The sequence below is a fragment of the Podarcis erhardii genome (assembly GCF_964252035.2).
Source record: "Podarcis erhardii genome assembly, chromosome: 7".
Lineage (NCBI taxonomy): Eukaryota > Metazoa > Chordata > Lepidosauria > Squamata > Lacertidae > Podarcis > Podarcis erhardii.
In genome coordinates this window covers 3,463,413-3,481,718 of record NC_138511.1, presented here as the reverse complement: position 1 = coordinate 3,481,718, position 18,306 = coordinate 3,463,413, and the positions used below count along the sequence as shown (strand labels likewise).

Below are 18,306 nucleotides of genomic sequence, written 5' to 3'. Positions count from 1 at the left end.
ACCCTGTGACGGTTTCTATTTCTTTTATCATCGCCCAACAGAATTTATTTATTTTTGGACAAGTCCAGAAAATACACTGTATATCAGCCTTATTTGTTTTACAATGGCAGCCTATATTGCTTGTTGTTCTGCATATATGACCATGTTGTTCTGACATCAGATACGATCACATACTCTCATTAAGATTAACAGATATGGTTTGTTGAGGAATATTTAACCATTCTTTTTGGGGTGCCAAATGCTAGTGGGGATGGGCAGTAGTGGGTGTTGCAACAAAATGTTAATTGCACCTTTATATGGTGGTATTATTAATATTATTGTTGTTTGTTTATTTATTATTTTATATTGCATCCTTCACCAGTAGGTCTCAGGGCAGGTCACAATTTTAATTTCAGTATTAAAAACAGGTAAAACAAATTGCAAACACAGGAATAGCAGCAAAACTGCCCTCCTCCAAAAAATAAGGGCTTTTTGCTGTAAGGAAAGTAACAGGAAAATGCACTGGAAAGTGTAGGATAAAACTTGACACAACATTGTAAACAAATCAGAATTCTCAATAAATAGCAGGTGTTATCTAATCTCCATGAAACTTTGTGCAAGGAAATCAGGATGAATGCTCAATAAACAAGCTGTTTATTGGGTTTTGAGGTGACAGCTTTAACCCTAGGTTTGAGGAGCAATTAGTGTGTGGGGCACTGCAAAACAGGGGGCTTTCACTGCAAAATGCTGCCAAACTGTTGCCAAACTTTGGCACCGGTTTGGAGTAAATCAGACAATGTTGGATTTTGGAGTGTTAACCACTGACCTCATGTTTGGTGTGTCAATTACTCAATTTGTGAGGTGGTGCAAAACGTGGGGTTCTCCTTGAAAAATGCTGCAAAGCAACTACAAAACTTTGGCACAGGTTTGGAGGGGATCCAAAATTTTGGAGTTTGTAGTTAATTGTCCTGTCTGGAAGCAGGCCTTACGCCCCTGGATCTATTTCTGCTTTGACTCTGTCCTCCCAGTTGAACGACGTGGCCCAGGGAGAGAGAGAAAAATAGTGGAAGTGAACAGCTGGCTTCGCAAATGGTGTAAACAGGAACGGTTTGGATTCTTAGATCACGGACTGCAGTTTCTTGAAGATGGACTTCGGGCAAGTGATGGGCTGCACCTCACAACGGTTGGGCGGAATGTTTTTGCCAAAAATCTCAGAAACCTCATCAGGAGGGCTTTAAACTGACTAATGTGGGGGAGGGAGACAGTGCTCCTGAAGGTAGGAGTCTATCAATTGATGAAGATGATCATCCAAATGTCATAGACCAAATGGAGCAAACAGCACACAGACCTAGTGGTGGGAGGAAAAAATCCTTAAATAAGAGACACGGGGGAATGATTAATGGACTTCAATGTCTGTACACTAATGCGCAAAGCATGGGTAATAAACAAGATGAGCTTGAGCTCTTGGTACAGCAAACTAAATATGACATAATAGGCATCACTGAAACCTGGTGGGATACGTCCCACGACTGGAATGTAATAATGGAGGGATACAATCTATTTCAGAGAAACAGACCAGACAAGAAAGGAGGAGGAGTGGCGTTATATGTCAGGGATTTGAATACCTGTGAAGAGATCCAAGATTTAGAACCTCAAAGCCAAAGTGAGAGCATTTGGGTCAAAATTAAGGGAGAGAAGAATAACAGGGACCTCATTGTGGGAGTTTACTATAGATCCCCAAGCCAAACGGAGGACATAAATGATGCCTTCCTGGAACAGATCGCCAAGCATGCAAAAGGAAGGGAGATAGTAGTAATGGGGGACTTCAATTACCCAGATATTTGCTGGATGTCAAACTCAGCCAAGAGCATAAGGTCAAACAGATTCCTCACTGGCCTTGCAGACAACTTCATTGTCCAGAAAGTGGGAGAAGCAACAAGAGGAACAGCCATTTTAGATCTGGTCCTAACCAATGTTGATGACCTGGTTAGTGGGGTAGAAGTGGAAGGATCATTAGGCGCAAGTGATCATGCTCTTCTGAAGTTTACTATACAGCGGAAAGGAGCAGCCAAGCATACTAGGACTCAATTTCTTGACTTTAAGAAAGCCGACTTCATAAAACTTAGGGAAGTGCTGGGTGAGATCCCATGGACAGTGGGGTCACTCAGAAGAGAAGATGGTGAAATGCAAACAGGGGACACAGAAAGGGCTGAACTCCTCAATGCCTTCTTTGCCTCAGTCTTCTCCGATAAAGAAAACAATGCCCGACCTGAAGAATTTGGAGCAAATGATTCAGCAGAGGAAACACAGCCCAGAATAACTAAGGAGATAGTACAAGAATACTTGGCTAGTTTAGATGTATTCAAGTCTCCAGGGCCAGATGAACTGCATCCAAGAGTATTAAAAGAACTGGCAGATGTGATCTCAGAACCACTGGCAGTCATCTTTGAGAATTCCATCTTTGAGAGGACCCAAATAATTACCGCCCAGTCAGTCTGACATCAATACCAGGGAAGATTCTGGAGCAGATCATTAAGCAAACAGTCTGTGAGCACCTAGAAAGGAATACTGTGATCACCAATAGTCAGCATGGATTTCTGAAAAATAAGTCATGTCAGACTAACCTGATCTCGTTTTTTGACAGAATTACAAGCCTGGTAGATGAAGGGAACGCAGTGGATGTAGTCTACCTTGATTTCAGCAAGGCATTTGACAAGGTGCCCCATGATATTCTTGTAAAGAAGCTGGTAAAATGCGGACTTGACTATGCTACCACTCAGTGGATTTGTAACTGGCTGACTGACCGAACCCAAAGGGTGCTCATCAATGGTTCCTCTTGTTCCTGGAGAAGAGTGACTAGTGGGGTGCTACAGGGTTCTGTCTTGGGCCCCGTCTTATTCAACATCTTTATCAACGACTTGGATGATGGACTCAAGGGCATCCTGATCAAATTTGCAGATGACACCAAACTGGGAGGGGTGGCTAACACCCCAGAGGACAGGATCACACTTCAAAATGACCTTGACAGATTAGAGAACTGGGCCAAAACAAACAAGATGAATTTTAACAGGGAGAAATGTAAAGTATTGCACTTGGGCAAAAAAAATGAGAGGCACAAATACAGGATGGGTGACACCTGGCTTGAGAGCAGTACATGTGAAAAGGATCTAGGAGTCTTGGTTGACCACAAACTTGACATGAGCCAACAGTGTGATGCGGCAGCTAAAAAAGCCAATGCAATTCTGGGCTGCATCAATAGGAGTATAGCATCTAGATCAAGGGAAGTAATAGTGCCACTGTATTCTGCTCTGGTCAGACCTCACCTGGAGTACTGTGTCCATTTCTGGGCACCACAGTTCAAGAAGGACACTGACAAACTGGAACGTGTCCAGAGGAGGGCAACCAAAATGGTCAAAGGCCTGGAAACGATGCCTTATGAGGAACGGCTAAGGGAGCTGGGCATGTTTAGCCTGGAGAAGAGGAGGTTAAGGGGTGATATGATAGCCATGTTCAAATATATAAAAGGATGTCACATAGAGGAGGGAGAAAGGTTGTTTTCTGCTGCTCCAGAGAAGCGGACACGGAGCAATGGATCCAAACTACAAGAAAAAAGATTCCACCTAAACATTAGGAAGAACTTCCTGACAGTAAGAGCTGTTCGACAGTGGAATTTGCTGCAAGGAGTGTGGTGGAGTCTCCTTCTTTGGAGGTCTTTAAGCAGAGGCTTGACGACCATATGTCAGGAGTACTCTGATGGTGTTTCCTGCTTGGCAGGGGGTTGGACTCGATGGCCCTTGTGGTCTCATCCAACTCTATGATTCTATGATTCTATGACCTGGACCAGACCTGCCTTGCCTCCAGCCTGAACTCAACATTCTGCTAACCCCAGTTACCTGCTCTGATTGCAAAGACTGAGACCATCTACATGACTCAGGCTGGCTGGTATCATTGGAGACAGACAGCATGTATGACATGTATGTCATACATGTATGACAAGCATTGAGAAATGTTGATCACAGACGATTGCAGTAAAGCTTAAGCTGCCGTCTATGTGAATGTGTCCTCTGGCAGGAGAAGAGAATCAGATGCATAATACATAGAGAAAGAACTGGTGGTTCTCTCCCTTGCTGAGTAGGAGCGGAGGTAACGAGAGGCAGCCTACGTCTCTGTGCTGAAGGCTGTAGTGGAACTGGCCAAGATGAAAGGAAGGATGGAAATCCAAAGCAGTATCTTGCTGAATTATTCAAGTCGGGGAATGAAGTTGTTGGTCTAAGGAGTTACAGAAGGAAGTGGTGGACCATGGGGCAATCCAGGTTCTAGCACAGGGGTAGGCAAACTAAGGCCCGTGGGCCAGATCCAGCCCAATTGCCTTCTCAATCCGGCCCATGGATGGTCTGGGAATCAGCGTGTTTTTACATGAGTAGAATGTGTCCTTTAATTTAAGATGCATCTCTGGGTTATTTGTGGGGTCTGCCTGGTGTTTTTAAACAAGTAGAATGTGTCCTTTTATTTAAAATGCATCTCTGGGTTATTTGTGGGGCATAGGAATTTGTTCGTTTCCCCCCTCCAAAATATAGTCCGGCCCCCCCACAAGGTCTGAGGGACAGTGGACCTGCCCCCTGCTGAAAAAGTCTGCTGACCCCTGTTCTAGCACTTCATTGCTGCCAATTCTCAAGCAGATTAACACCTGCTTTGTGACTTGGTTTCCCCTCTGTTGCAAAAAGCAATATCTGTCCAGCATATCTGAAGTGTTCAACAGTAAATCTGAGGAGCTCCAGGAGCTATTTAGTTGGGGGACTGTATGACCTGGCGATGGAGGAGCCTGAACTAGAGACCTGCTCTGTGTCTTCATCTCTTGCCTGGGGAAGACAGATGCTCCCCCCACTGAAAGAACATGCTGCTCCTTTACTAGTATAAACCTTAGGACGTCCTCCTTACTTCAGTCCCAAGAGCCAGAACAGCCACAGGAAGGGTGGATTAAGGGTTTGTCCCATAGGATCTTCAAACAAGCAGCTGTCTGGCTTAGCTAAGTGTCAGCATTGGCCATGCCAGTTATTCACCCATTTTCACCTCTGCAAGGCCAGACTAAAGGAAGAGCGGTTTCTGTGCAGCTTTCCATTTAGAGCCCCCAGGCATGACTGCTTGTCTGCTGCAGGAGACAGAATATGGTGATTCTTTCCCCTTATGCTGGCCATGGATGCTCTGCAGCCAAGCAGGTCTTAAAACTCTGTACAAAAGCATGCTCAAATTCCCAATCTAAATGATTCAGATTGGGAAAACCCACACGTACCAGCTTGTTTTGCATAATTTATCATAATTCCAACATCCAGAGCCTTTGATGGTGTAGAGGAGTGGTGCCTTTCCTTGAAGACGGTGCTTCTGTTGCAAGGTGTTATGTTCCCCCTAGCTATCAAACCACATCTTTGTCCCTGGAAAAATGTTATCCACCCCCCTGCAAAAGAAACCTAGCACATCAGTTGCAGTTTTCTGCAAATGTAACTGCGCTGCTGTCACAGTTTCATAGCAACAAGAAAAATTGCATCCATGGAATGTCACCCTGCTTCACAGCCCTTGCATTTGATTCAGCAGCTCACTTTTAAAAGTTTTTAACCAAGCCCTGTTTCTGAGCAGTATGTCACACAAAGCATGGAAAATTGGTCCTTGTTGCAAGCATTTTTCTTGGCACATCAGATTTCTGGGCTCACGCTGTCACACCAGGAATGCTTCTGTGTAACAAATAGCTCTGACACTTGAAGGTTGTGATGGTTTCAGCAGTGCTTTCCTCCATCACCACTTGAAAATCCTAATCCCCTGGGTAGGGGCATCACAATTAGCTGCCACAGAGATGATTGTGGTGTGTGACAAGCAGCGGATTAGGAGGGTGGAAGGCAGAGGAGCAGGCCGTTGCAGGGAGGCAAGAGGAGCTAATCCACACACAGGGTGAATGAAACCAGATTAGCGAACATCAGAACCAGATTGTGCAAATACAGTAAATGCCAGTCAAAACCTTATTTCCAGGGCCTAGCTCAGTCTTCCCCAACCTGGTGCCCTCCAGATGTTTTGGACTACAATGCTCATCAGCTCCAGCCAATGGTCAGGGCTGACAGGAGCTGCACTCCAAAACATGTTGAGGGCACCTGGGCTTTGGGTCTTTGCTATTAAATAGGGCCTCCTCATCCAGAATCTGGGGCAGTCACATGGCTTGTCTTTGACAAAAAAGGCTTTCTGGAACCCATCACATTCTGGGCCTCCCAACAGATCATGTGTAATGTTAGTTTCCAGAACCTGCTTTAGATAATCTAAACCCCTTCCTCATTGTCTGTGTCTCAGCCAGAAAATGGTGGTTGCATATGAACAGACAGAGGAGCAGGTGTAGGTTTTGATGCTGCCGGTGAGTTGTGTTACCTTCGCTCCTCACATGTACAGCCTTCAAATCAAACCAGGACCACTTCTTCCACTGCGCCTGTCTCCCCATGATTCAGACAAGCTGTTTGTTTAATCCCCCGTCCCCCCTCTATGAGTACCCTGCATGAAACTCTTCTTTGGTGGTTTGTTTGTTTTTTTAAAAAACCAAATTAACCCCTGAAAAACTGCTCTGAGAAGAGTGCTGGCACCAGGGCCTGCCAACCCACCCTGTACAAATCCAGTTTCCATTGCAGACTGGAAAAACAGGCTTCTCCTAAATTCAGTCTGGAGGAAGAGATTGGGACATGTGCCCAAAATGCAGTGGGCATGTTTTCATGCTGGGTCAACAGCTGGGAGTAGCTATGTCTGGATGCTTGACGCTTACCTTAAATATATCTCCTAGCACTGATGCCAAGGTGAGCTGCCAAGACGCTCCCTCAGGAAGGCTCTCGCTCTTGGTGTCTGCGGAGCCAGGAAGGTGTTCAGAAACCCTTGGGGCAAGAGGAACAAGGAGAAGGTCAGCAGGGGGAGACCAAGGGCAACCCTGGAGTCCATGGGCTGAAGACCTTGGGAATGCCAAACTGAACAGCATCTGATCACGAGAAACGAAACCTCACTCTCTTATTTATCCACGCAACGAAAGCAGAACATTGTTTAAATTTTAGCATGGATAAAAAGATTGTTTATAAATGTATAACCTTTAATAAGTTTACAAAAGTATGAGATTAATGAACACATTAACACCGAACATTCATAGGAGAATCATAGGTACATTATTATAACATTACACTATATACAGAGCAGTTTCTTTCAAGCTCTTTTGGATGCAAACATCAATTATATCATTAAAATCCATAAGTCACAGTTTACCATTCTCTATGCAGAGAATGCTTTGATCAGAAAACTGATCTTGGGACATTGATGACCATAGATCATTCTTTATCTTTTCTAGTCTAAAAAAATGATCATTCACCAGTACAGTTTGCAACCATTAAGCATGGGAACAATCTGAAAATAGTTTCCAAAGGTGAGAGCTGAGCGCAGGGTGTGGACCAAAGGTGGAAGAACTACCCCAAGAGGAGCATGATGTGTCCCATACCAGAGGTACTGCCCGTCCCCCAAAACCCCATTTTTTTGGTAACAAATTGGGTGCCACTACTAATAACTTGATAAAAGTGCTGCAGGTGTCTTGGACAGCAAAAAAGAAAAAGAAAAAAAAGAGGTGACTATTCTCCATACCAGTGAGGACTGTCACAAAAAAGCACTGGTTGCAACTCTTTCTTTCCATTGGGACTGAGTAAACTCAACTGGACGGAGCTGGAATAATTGTGCTTTTTCAGAGTCTCCCCCTCCTCTCCCCTACCCACACGAAACCACTTGAGTCTGGCATGTTGCCAGCTGCTGTTTTGAGAAATAACTTCATCCTAACTCAGGGAGTGGAGGGCTTCCAACACACACTTTCATCATGGCAACGTGGAGCAAATGGCGATTTCACACTCTGCTCCAGATTTCTGCTCAGCAAATCTAACTGGGGGGGGGGACCTCACTTCTCAGCCCCCACCCTTCGTTCCCATTAGAAACCTTCAATTTCAAGGCTCAATTTCTCAGCCATCTCAGATTGCTCTGGGCTGAAACTGAACATGCAGGATCAGACGGCAGCTCTGATTCCACCCGCCTTTTATTCTTTTTTATTTATTTCTTCCTCTTCTTCATAACCGAAAGTGATTTTAAAAATGCCTCTTTTTATTATTAGAAGGCTTTTAGCTCAAAAGTCTGACCTACATTGAAGACTGTATAATTTAATCAGGATGAAAGAAAGTTCTCTCGTTTCTTGATACCACATTTTTAACTCTTACCATTCTGTTGATGAGAAATCTCATAAAAACAAGCACTGTTCTTGAATTTCCTTGGGGGGGGGGGGTGGACACACAGCAGCACCATCTTTAACTCTTTCTTTATTCCAAAGCACTGGCATTTTCACACGAGCCTTAAATGTGTAGACAATATGAATCTAAACTCAACTTTGGCTGAAAGGTAGAATCTGTCTGCCTGTGCCATAGCCAAATTATCATTATGGAATTGGACTTCCCTATTTTCATCGGAGAAATGTTGGAGGGAATTTTGCAAATTTGACATAAAAATGGCCCTCCACTTTCCTGTCTGCACCAGCCACATTCACACAGTGACAATATAACCAGGGCTGCACAGTGTTTCTTATGCATACTCTGTGCGTCTAATTCTGGAATGTTCCCCAGCAACTCTTGTGTGATTGGTTAACTTTAGTCACATGGGAGGTATCTCATTATCCATTTTGTTTTGTGGGTGAGTGACTTGGCTGTAATGGTGGCATCTGCATGAACACGGAAGAAGAGACCGTGTTAGAGAACTCTCCCTCTCGATGCAATAGAGGAGAGGAGTGCTCATGTTTCTGAATGAATGCATGTGAAGTTGATGCTCAGAAGTTGATGTTCTCCTGAAGAAGCAGGAAGGAGAATGGGGAAACCTCTCAGAAGGAGCTGCATGGCCAAGGCGGGTCATGTGCAGAAGGCTGAGAGCAAGGACTGGGCAGAGAGAAAGACACCACTTGTTTGAATGTTTAAGGAAGATGCTGTAATCTTCAACTAAGAAAAACCAAGCCCATGCTTGGATAAGCATGTGAATGTAAATACTTTGCATATATCTTCTTTAGCTATATGTTATACAGGTAAAAGCTTTTGAATAGTTTAACAAGTGTTTGGACACTGTTCTATTCTAATTTCAGGAAATAAAATTTCAAGATTTGGCTTCCTAGCTGCAATTTATCTACTCTGCCATCCATAACCAGGAAGACGTCTCTGTTTCATCACAGCATCCATGGCATCATCCAGCCCTTGACACAAGGGAGAATGGACTGCGAGTTGCAGGTTATGAAACTCCACACAGGGGATTTTTAGTGGCTCACAGCATAATTTGCGAGCTTTTTTGCAGAGAAAGTCTTGCTGCTCCGCCATGACCTCCCTGCCAATTTGGATACAGTAACAGAACTGGAGGCCCCTTGACTGTCCTCGGGTCCTGTATTGGACCATTTCGACCAGATACTCCCTGCCAATGTGGACAGATTCCTCCGAGCTGGAAGGCCCACCACTTGCCCCCTTGACTTGTTCCTGTCCTGGCTGATTAGAGCGTGTCCAGACGAGGTGCGGGTCTCCCTGGGTGATATCATTAATCAGTCCCTTGGCACAGGGACTTTCCTAGGGGAGTTGAAGGAAGCAGTGGTGCATCTGCTCATAAAGAAAACATCTCTATATCCTTTAGATCTATCCCATTACCACCCAGTTTCAAATCTTCTGTACCTGGGTAAGGTAATTGAGAGAGCGGTTGCCGAACAGCTTGGCAGGTTTGTGGATGAAACATCGGCTCTGGATTCATTTCAGTCCGGCTTTCACCCTGGTTATGGGACCGAGACGGCTTTGGTCACCCTAACAGATTATCTCCGTAGACCCCTGGATCGAGGCGGGTCGGGACTCCTGATTCTCTTAGATCTGTCGGCAGCCTTCAACATGGTCAATCATGATCTTTTGGACCACCGCCTTGCCGATATGGGGATTCAGGGCACAGTCCGACAATGGATGCACTCCTTTATCTCAGGTCGGGGACAGAGGGTGGCGCTACGGAAGGAGTTGTTGCCGCAGCACTCCTTGGTGTGTGGAGTCCCGCGGGGCACAATCCTTTCTCCGATGCTTTTCAATATCTTTATGCGCCCCCTTGTCCAGACTTTTCGGAGTTTTGGTCTGGGTTGTCATCAATATGCTGATGACACCCAAGTTTATCTGTTGATGGATGGCCACCCTGACTTGGCCCCGGACACACTGACCAGATGCTTGGAAGCTGTGGCTGGATGGCTACGTGGGAGCCGGTTGAAGTTAAATCCTTCAAAGATAGAGGTCCTCACATTTCATCTCCACCGTATTAAGCCTTTCTTGCCCTGATCTGGCCACAGTGATCCATGCGATGGTCACCTCCAGGCTTGATTATTGTAACTCGCTCTACGTGGGGCTGCCCTTGAAGCTGACCCAGAAACTCCAGCGGGTGCAGAATGCTGCGGTGAGGCTTCTTACTGGGTCCTTGCCGCGGGTTCACATTCATCCAGTGCACTGGCTCCCAGTGGAGTACAGAGTTAGGCTTAAGGTCTGGTTCTGACCTTTAAAGCCCTATATGGCCTAGGACCCACATACCTATGGGACCGCCTCTCCTGGTATGCCCCACGGAGGACCTTAAGGGCCACAAATGAGAACACTTTGGAGGTCCCAAGTCGCAAGGTGGTTAAATTGGTCTTGACTAGGGCCTGGGCCTTTTCAGCAATGGCCCCGACTTGGTGGAATGCTCTGTCACAAGAGACTAGGACCCTGCGGGACTTGACATCTTTCCGCAGGGCCTGCAAGACAGAGCTGTTCTGCCTGGCCTTTGGTTTGGACTCAGTCTGACCCTTATGTTTCCCTTCCCTTAGGTTTTTATATATGGGCTACTTTTAAAATGAGGCTGCATTTTAAATTGCATTTTAACCTGTATTTTAAATTGGTTTCTTTCTATTATGTTTTTATTGTAATTTTACTGGTGTTAGCCACCCTGAGCCTGGCTCTGGCCGGGGAGGGCGGGGTATAAATAAAAATTATTATTATTATTATTATTATTATTATTATTATTATTATTATTCCTAACAATGTCTACTTACAAAAAGGGAAAAGTAGTTAGGATTGCACTCTCAAACTTGATTTTTCAGGTATGCAAGTCAGTCAAATCTTTTAAGAGAACACAGTATTTTGCCCATTCCTCATGATAACAAAACAGGATTTTTCATTTCAGTTTAATATTTATTTCCCCATTTTTCTTTCTATGGAAACCAAATGCAAGCAAAGAAACCTATACCAAAAACAGCAATATAAACCATTCAACAAACGGACGAACCCCATGAATGCTTCCTAGGCTGTTGGATTTTCCATTCCAGAGGAACGTCTTCCCCACACATCCTCTGCTCAAATTGCTTAAAAGCAAACAAACACACACATTCCCACAGAGGTAAATGTTATGTTGCTACAGCCTTTGAAAGGACCTCAGCTATCTCTGCTCATGTAAATAAGTGGAAAGGTGTGAAGGGAATCAGACCCCTGTGTGTTATGCTCATTCAGCCATGGGATTGCCGTTCTCCAGAAGCTCAGCTACGCCCCGTGACAGCTGCTAGATTCTCCCCTCCCAGAGCTATCAAGAGCTAAAGGAGCAAAGGGGAGAATAAGACATGGCATGAGCTCTTGGCTGCGATGTAAAAACAGCTCAATTCACTCTTGCTCAGGTGCAAAGTGATCAGGTGATGGTGGAGGAGGAGGAGGAGGAGGATTGGTGCAGAGCAAATCACAAAGGCCAAACGCAGCAGGAGGGGACCTGGCAACCTGCCCAGGCACTGGCAACAATAGAGCCTTAACAAAGCAAACCCGCCTGTTAATCCCGTGGGTGGGAAGCCTCTTGACTGCCAGGCAGTGGAAGTTACACCTGGCTCTGCGCAGAGGCTTTAATCTCCCCCAGTTTGAGAGAATGGAGCAGAGAGGCTACCACTGGGCCCAAGGTCAAGGGTTTGGAAAGGGTCACAAGACGTCTAGTTCAAAGGGGGGAATTATGCACTCAATAGGTCATCAAGGACACACACACAAAAGCAATCAGAGGGAAAAGGATGATGGGGAAAACAGCTTGCCGAGAACAGAAATTCTTCCTACTGAACAGTGGAAAATGTGGCCTCAGATTCTCAGTCACTTTTAAGAGCTGGGCTGGAGCAAGTCAGTTTTGCCGCTTGAGGCGAAGGACAAGATGGAGACCCCGATGTTCTATGTACAGAAGCCAGCTGGCCTGGCAGTTGAATCTTATTTCTTTATATTTGAATGCAATAGTGTTCTCTATCACTTCTGAGGGCAGCATCATTACCCTATATTGTTTTGTGGCTTGGCCCTCCCCCCTGGCTAGTTATCAGAGTGCAGAACAGGCACATAGCATACATAGCCCTGGTCTCTCTCTCACACACAAAAAGAGCACAGCCATGGGGTTGCCACGGCTGCCCTCCCAGCATCTGCCACCCAAGACTAATGGCAGAGTTGGCCCTGTCCAAATGTCATGCTACTCCTCCACTGCCCAGAGATGGAAGGACCAGCATCTGGGCTGATGTCAAGCTTCAGAGGCACATGGCAAGCATTAGGCAAAGGTGAAATCATCACCTGAGATGACAGATTTTGCCTGCTTGTCAGAGTAGCAGAACTCCCTGGAGGCACCATTAGGAACTGAGGGGTGGGGGAAGAGAAATTCAGGACAGTTTGAATTCCACTGTGATGTGAAAATACCTAATTTGCACTTTCCCAAACAATATGTGAACTGAAACCAGTCTTTGAAACTCCCATTGTTCTAGGCATATTTTGTGACAAGGAATTTCGTTAGCGTAAGTAGTTTCTGAGCTCTGGGTACAGTACTGTGCCTAAGATTTCAGATGAAAACTGCAGAGTGGAAGGAAAGGAGGACCTTTTTCTGCCTGCCCACTTCCAGCTACTCTCTGAAGACTGGAGAAGAGACCCTCTTAAGAATATTAGGGGGGTGGGCAGGGTAAGGACTAGACCATGTGAAAATGAACATAATATTTTAGCTGCAGTTCATTCACTTCCAGTTTTGTATTCTTGTTGTAAAAAAATCATGCCTAGACATTCTGTTGTTGTGCCCATAACATTAATTTAAGGTGCCTTTTAGCTCCTAGCTTTCATATCTCAGTTTCTAACATTGACTGAAACACAGCTGTCCTTTGACATTTGCATTTCTCCCAATGCTGTAATGCTGCAAAAACGTGTGTGCAAGGGGCAAGTGTGCCCTTCACAGTTTGGGACCAGTTCACCTGCAATACGGCTTTACCCCCATATATATCCACTTGCCCTTGTTGATCTGCAGAGCTGGCACAGTTACAAACACCTCATAAAGCTCATTCTGCATTTGTAAGAACACAGTCTTTGAGTGTGACAGCTCTGGAACTCCCTGCCTAGTGACGCCAGGCAGACTCCATTTGCCACCTGCTCAAAACATTTTTCTTTAGGCAGGTCTACCTAATGTGGACATGTGTTTTCATCTGTTTTTAGCTTATTTTGTTTTTAATTATTTTGAATGTTTTAAACAGCTGTCTTAACTGTTTTTTATTGATAATTTTTTGCTTGATTCTTTTTGTAAACAGCTTTCTGAGGGTGTTTTTTTCTAAAAGCAAGTGTTACATAAATTTTATGAAATAAATAAAATAAATATATGAGTGAAAATAACATAGAACAATGCTTTGCAAAAATGTATGGATTAGTCAAAACTGCACACAAAAATATGCACATTAGGATAAATTTGTTCTAAAATGCTGATGAATATTCATTAGGACTTTTTAAAAATGTCAAATCAGAAACTGGTGAAGAAATATGAAGAAATATGGATCACAAACTGTAAAAAGGAGCAACGGAGGGAAATTGACAGATTCGTCCCTCCCAGGCTGCAATGCCCCGCAAGGTCCTCCTGAAGAAGCCCAATGAAATGTAGTGGAGCTAAGCAAGGGCAAGGTGCTCATGCCTCTCAGTGGGACTCGCACAAAACTTGGATTATTTAAAAATCTCAAGTGCCAAAATGTCTCAGTCCAACCCTGTGGCCCTATTCCTTGGGTGCTGTTTCCTGAATTTCTGTTTCTGTGCCAGGGGGCAACCCTGGGGTGTGAAAAGTCCAACTGATCTCACATAAGACATTATAAGAAGAATGTGGCAAATAGGAGACAGCTGTTATGTGTAAAGGTGATTATAGGATCCTTAAACAACAAATTCACTTTTTAAAAAAGTTTTAACCTTTTGAAGTGACAGAGAAATGCATTGAAAAGTTTAGGAAGGTGTGGAAATATACCCTGCAAGCAAATCAGGATGAATTATGTTGTATAACTCATTGGTCTTCTGTTGGGGGGTCAGTACTGACTTAGTGAGTAAGAAAGATTAGAAAATGGGTTCTCCAATGCATGTTTGGACTAAAAGTGGGTCCTGGGAGGTCCTTTCCCCTAGCATGGAAGACGAAGAGCAGACTCCATTTGAGGATCTCTCCCTCATTACAGTCGATCAGGTATATGAAGACGAGCTGCAAAGTCAGTCCTCAGGGAATGTGCAGGCGACCTTGGAACGGACAGCTCACGGAAGAACCCCGATCAAACCTAAGAGGAGGCGTGTAGTGGTGATAGGGGATTCCCTACTGAGGGGAACAGAAGCAGTGATCTGTGGGCCTGACAAGATGTCTCGGGAAGTGTGCTGTCTCCCCGGGGCTAACATCCAAGATGTAACTGAACGACTGCAAGGAATCATAAAACCCACTGACAAATACCCCTTCCTCTTGGTTCATGTGGGAACCAATGACACTGCAAGCAATAGCCTCCAGAAGATCAAAAGAGACTATGAGGCTCTGGGCAGGAAATTGAAGCAATTAAATGCACAAATTGTCATCTCATCTGTCCTCCCAGTTGAACGACGTGGCCCAGGGAGAGAGGGAAAAATAGTGGAAGTGAACAGCTGGCTTCGCAAATGGTGTAAACAGGAACGGTTTGGATTCTTAGATCACGGACTGCAGTTTCTTGAAGATGGACTTCGGGCAAGAGATGAGCTGCACCTCACAACGGTTGGGAGGAATGTTTTTGCCAAAAATCTCAGAAACCTCATCAGGAGGGCTTTAAACTGACTAATGTGGGGGAGGGAGACAGTGCTCCTGAAGGTAGGAGTCTATCAATTGATGAAGATGATCATCCAAATGTCATAGACCAAATGGAGCAAACAGCACACAGACCTAGTGGTGGGAGGAAAAAATCCTTAAATAAGAGACACGGGGGAATGATTAATGGACTTCAATGTCTGTACACTAATGCGCAAAGCATGGGAAATAAACAAGATGAGCTTGAGCTCTTGGTACAGCAAACTAAATATGACATGATAGGCATCACTGAAACCTGGTGGGATAAGTCCCATGATTGGAATGTAATAATGGAGGGATACAATCTATTTCAGAGAAACAGACCAGACAAGAAAGGAGGAGGAGTGCCGTTATATGTCAGGGATGTGTATACCTGTGAAGAGATCCAAGATTTAGAACCTCAAAGCCAAAGTGAGAGCATTTGGGTCAAAATTAAGGGAGAGAAGAATAACAGGGACCTCATTGTGGGAGTTTACTATAGATCCCCAAGCCAAAGGGAGGACATAGATGATGCCTTCCTGGAACAGATGGCCAAGCATGCAAAAGGAAGGGAGATAGTAGTAATGGGGGACTTCAATTACCCAGATATTTGCTGGATGTCAAACTCAGCCAAGAGCATAAGGTCAAACAGATTCCTCACTGGCCTTGCAGACAACTTCGTTGTCCAGAATGTGGGAGAAGCAACAAGAGGAACAGCCATTTTAGATCTGGTCCTAACCAATGTTGATGACCTGGTTAGTGGGGTAGAAGTGGAAGGATCATTAGGCGCAAGTGATCATGCGCTTCTGAAATTTACTATACAGCGGAAAGGAGCAGCCAAGCATACTAGGACTCAATTTCTTGACTTTAAGAAAGCTGACTTCATAAAACTTAGGGAAGTGCTGGGTGAGATCCCAGGGACAGTAATACTAATTCAGCAGAGGAAACACAGCCCAGAATAACTAAGGAGATAGTATAAGAATACTTGGCTAGTTTAGATGTATTCAAGTCTCCAGGGCCAGATGAACTGCATCCAAGAGTATTAAAAGAACTGGCAGATGTGATCTCAGAACCACTGGCAGAACCATCTTTGAGAATTCCTGGAGAACAGGCGAAGTCCCGGCAGACTGGAGGAGGGCAAATGTTGTCCCTATTTTCAAAAAGGGGAAAAGAGAGGACCCAAATAATTACCACCCAGTCAGTCTGACATCAATACCAGAGAAGATTCTGGAGCAGATCATTAAGCAAACAGTCTGTGAACACCTAGAAATGAATACTGTGATCACCAATAGTCAACATGGATTTCTGAAAAATAAGTCATGTCAGACTAACCTGATCTCATTTTTTGACAGAATTACAAGCCTGGTAGATGAAGGGAACGCAGTGGATGTAGCCTACCTTGATTTCAGCAAGGCATTTGACAAGGTGCCCCATGATATTCTTGTAAAGAAGTTGGTAAAATGTGGACTTGACTATGCTACCACTCAGTGGATTTGTAATTGGCTGACTGACCGAACCCAAAGGGTGCTCATCAATGGTTCCTCTTGTTCCTGGAGAAGAGTGACTAGTGGGGTGCCACAGGGTTCTGTCTTGGGCCCCATTTTATTCAACATCTTTATCAACGACTTGGCTGATGGACTCAAGGGCATCCTGATCAAATTTGCAGATGACACCAAACTGGGAGGGGTGGCTAACACCCCAGAGGGATCACAGAGGGATCACACTTCAAAACGACCTTGACAGATTAGAGAACTGGGCCAAAACAAACAAGATGAATTTTAACAGGGAGAAATGTAAAGTATTGCACTTGGGCAAAAAAAAAAAAAAAAAAAAAAAAGAGAGAGGCACAAATACAAGATGGGTGACACCTGGCTTGAGAGCAGTACATGTGAAAAGGATCTAGGAGTCTTGGTTGACCACAAACTTGACATGAGCCAACAGTTTGCCGCGGCAGCTTAAAAAGCCAATGCAATTCTGGGCTGCATCAATAGGAGTATAGCATCTAGATCAAGGGAAGTAATAGTGCCACTGTATTCTGCTCTGGTCAGACTTCACCTGGAGTACTGTGTCCAGTTCTGGGCACCACTGCGGGAGTCATAAAGCCAAGGCAGAGGCTTGTAAATACTGCAGGGTGCCCCCTGACATTCCTCTGGGCAATGATTACCTTATATGGTAAAGGGGCAAAAAAAGCTTGACCAGATGAGGTAACATGAGATTGGCAAACGGCCATGCGGCTGGACAGAACAAAGGAGAATAAATCGGAGAAGGGCAGACAGAGGGGCTGCTCTCTCTTATCATGGAAATATTGCTGGCTTTCTGTGTCTTTATTTTATACTAAACAAATGCCACTTGTGACGGCTGGCTCCAACACACCACAGTTCAAGAAGGACACTGGCAAACTGGAACATGTCCAGAGGAGGGCAACCAAAATGGTCAAAGGCCTGGAAACGATGCCTTATGAGGAACGGCTAAGAGAACTGGGCATGTTTAGCCTGGAGAAGAGGAGGTTAAGGGGTGATATGATAGCCATGTTCAAATATATAAAAGGATGTCACATAGAGGAGGGAGAAAGGTTGTTTTCTGCTGCTCCAGAGAAGCGGACACGGAGCAATGGTTCCAAACTACAAGAAAGAAGATTCCACCTAAACATTAGGAAGAACTTCCTGACAGTAAGAGCTGTTCGACAGCGGAATTTGCTGCCAAGGAGTGTGGTGGAGTCTCCTTCTTTGGAGGTCTTTAAGCAGAGGCTTGACAACCATATGTCAGGAGTGCTCTGATGGTGTTTCCTGCTTGGCAGGGGGTTGGACTCGATGGCCCTTGTGGTCTCTTCCAACTCCATGATTCTATGATTCTATGATTCTATGATTCTATGATTCTATGATTCTATGATTCTATGATTCTATGATTCTATGATTCTATGATTCTATGATTCTATTCCACCACGCAGCACAAAACCTCCAGATAAAAACCTGCCAAGCCAAAGGCTTATATCGCCTAGCAGACTTCTACAAAAACAACAAACCCATATCAACACAAGAAATACAAGACAAACTAGGGCATACCCCTGGCTAACACACTACCAAATTACATGCCCTCTTTAAATAACTCAGTAGTAAAGTCAGCAGCAACTAGGCTCTTGACAACCTTCAAAAACCTCCTCCTAACAACAAAGAGACATGGCAAAAGGATGATATC

At 44.7% G+C, this 18,306-nt stretch overlaps 1 protein-coding gene across 1 annotated transcript in view; it reads right to left on the bottom strand.

The window, feature by feature from the left end:
* Window positions 1-18,306, bottom strand: part of FAM178B (family with sequence similarity 178 member B) — a gene marked incomplete at its 3' end in the record, with an annotated part of 184,565 nt that overhangs the window by 84,917 nt on the left and 81,342 nt on the right. Inside the window, exon 11 of the mRNA XM_081871480.1 lies at window positions 6,770-6,875. Coding sequence (XP_081727606.1) covers window positions 6,770-6,875 — 106 coding nt within the window. The remainder of the gene's footprint in view (window positions 1-6,769; window positions 6,876-18,306) is intronic.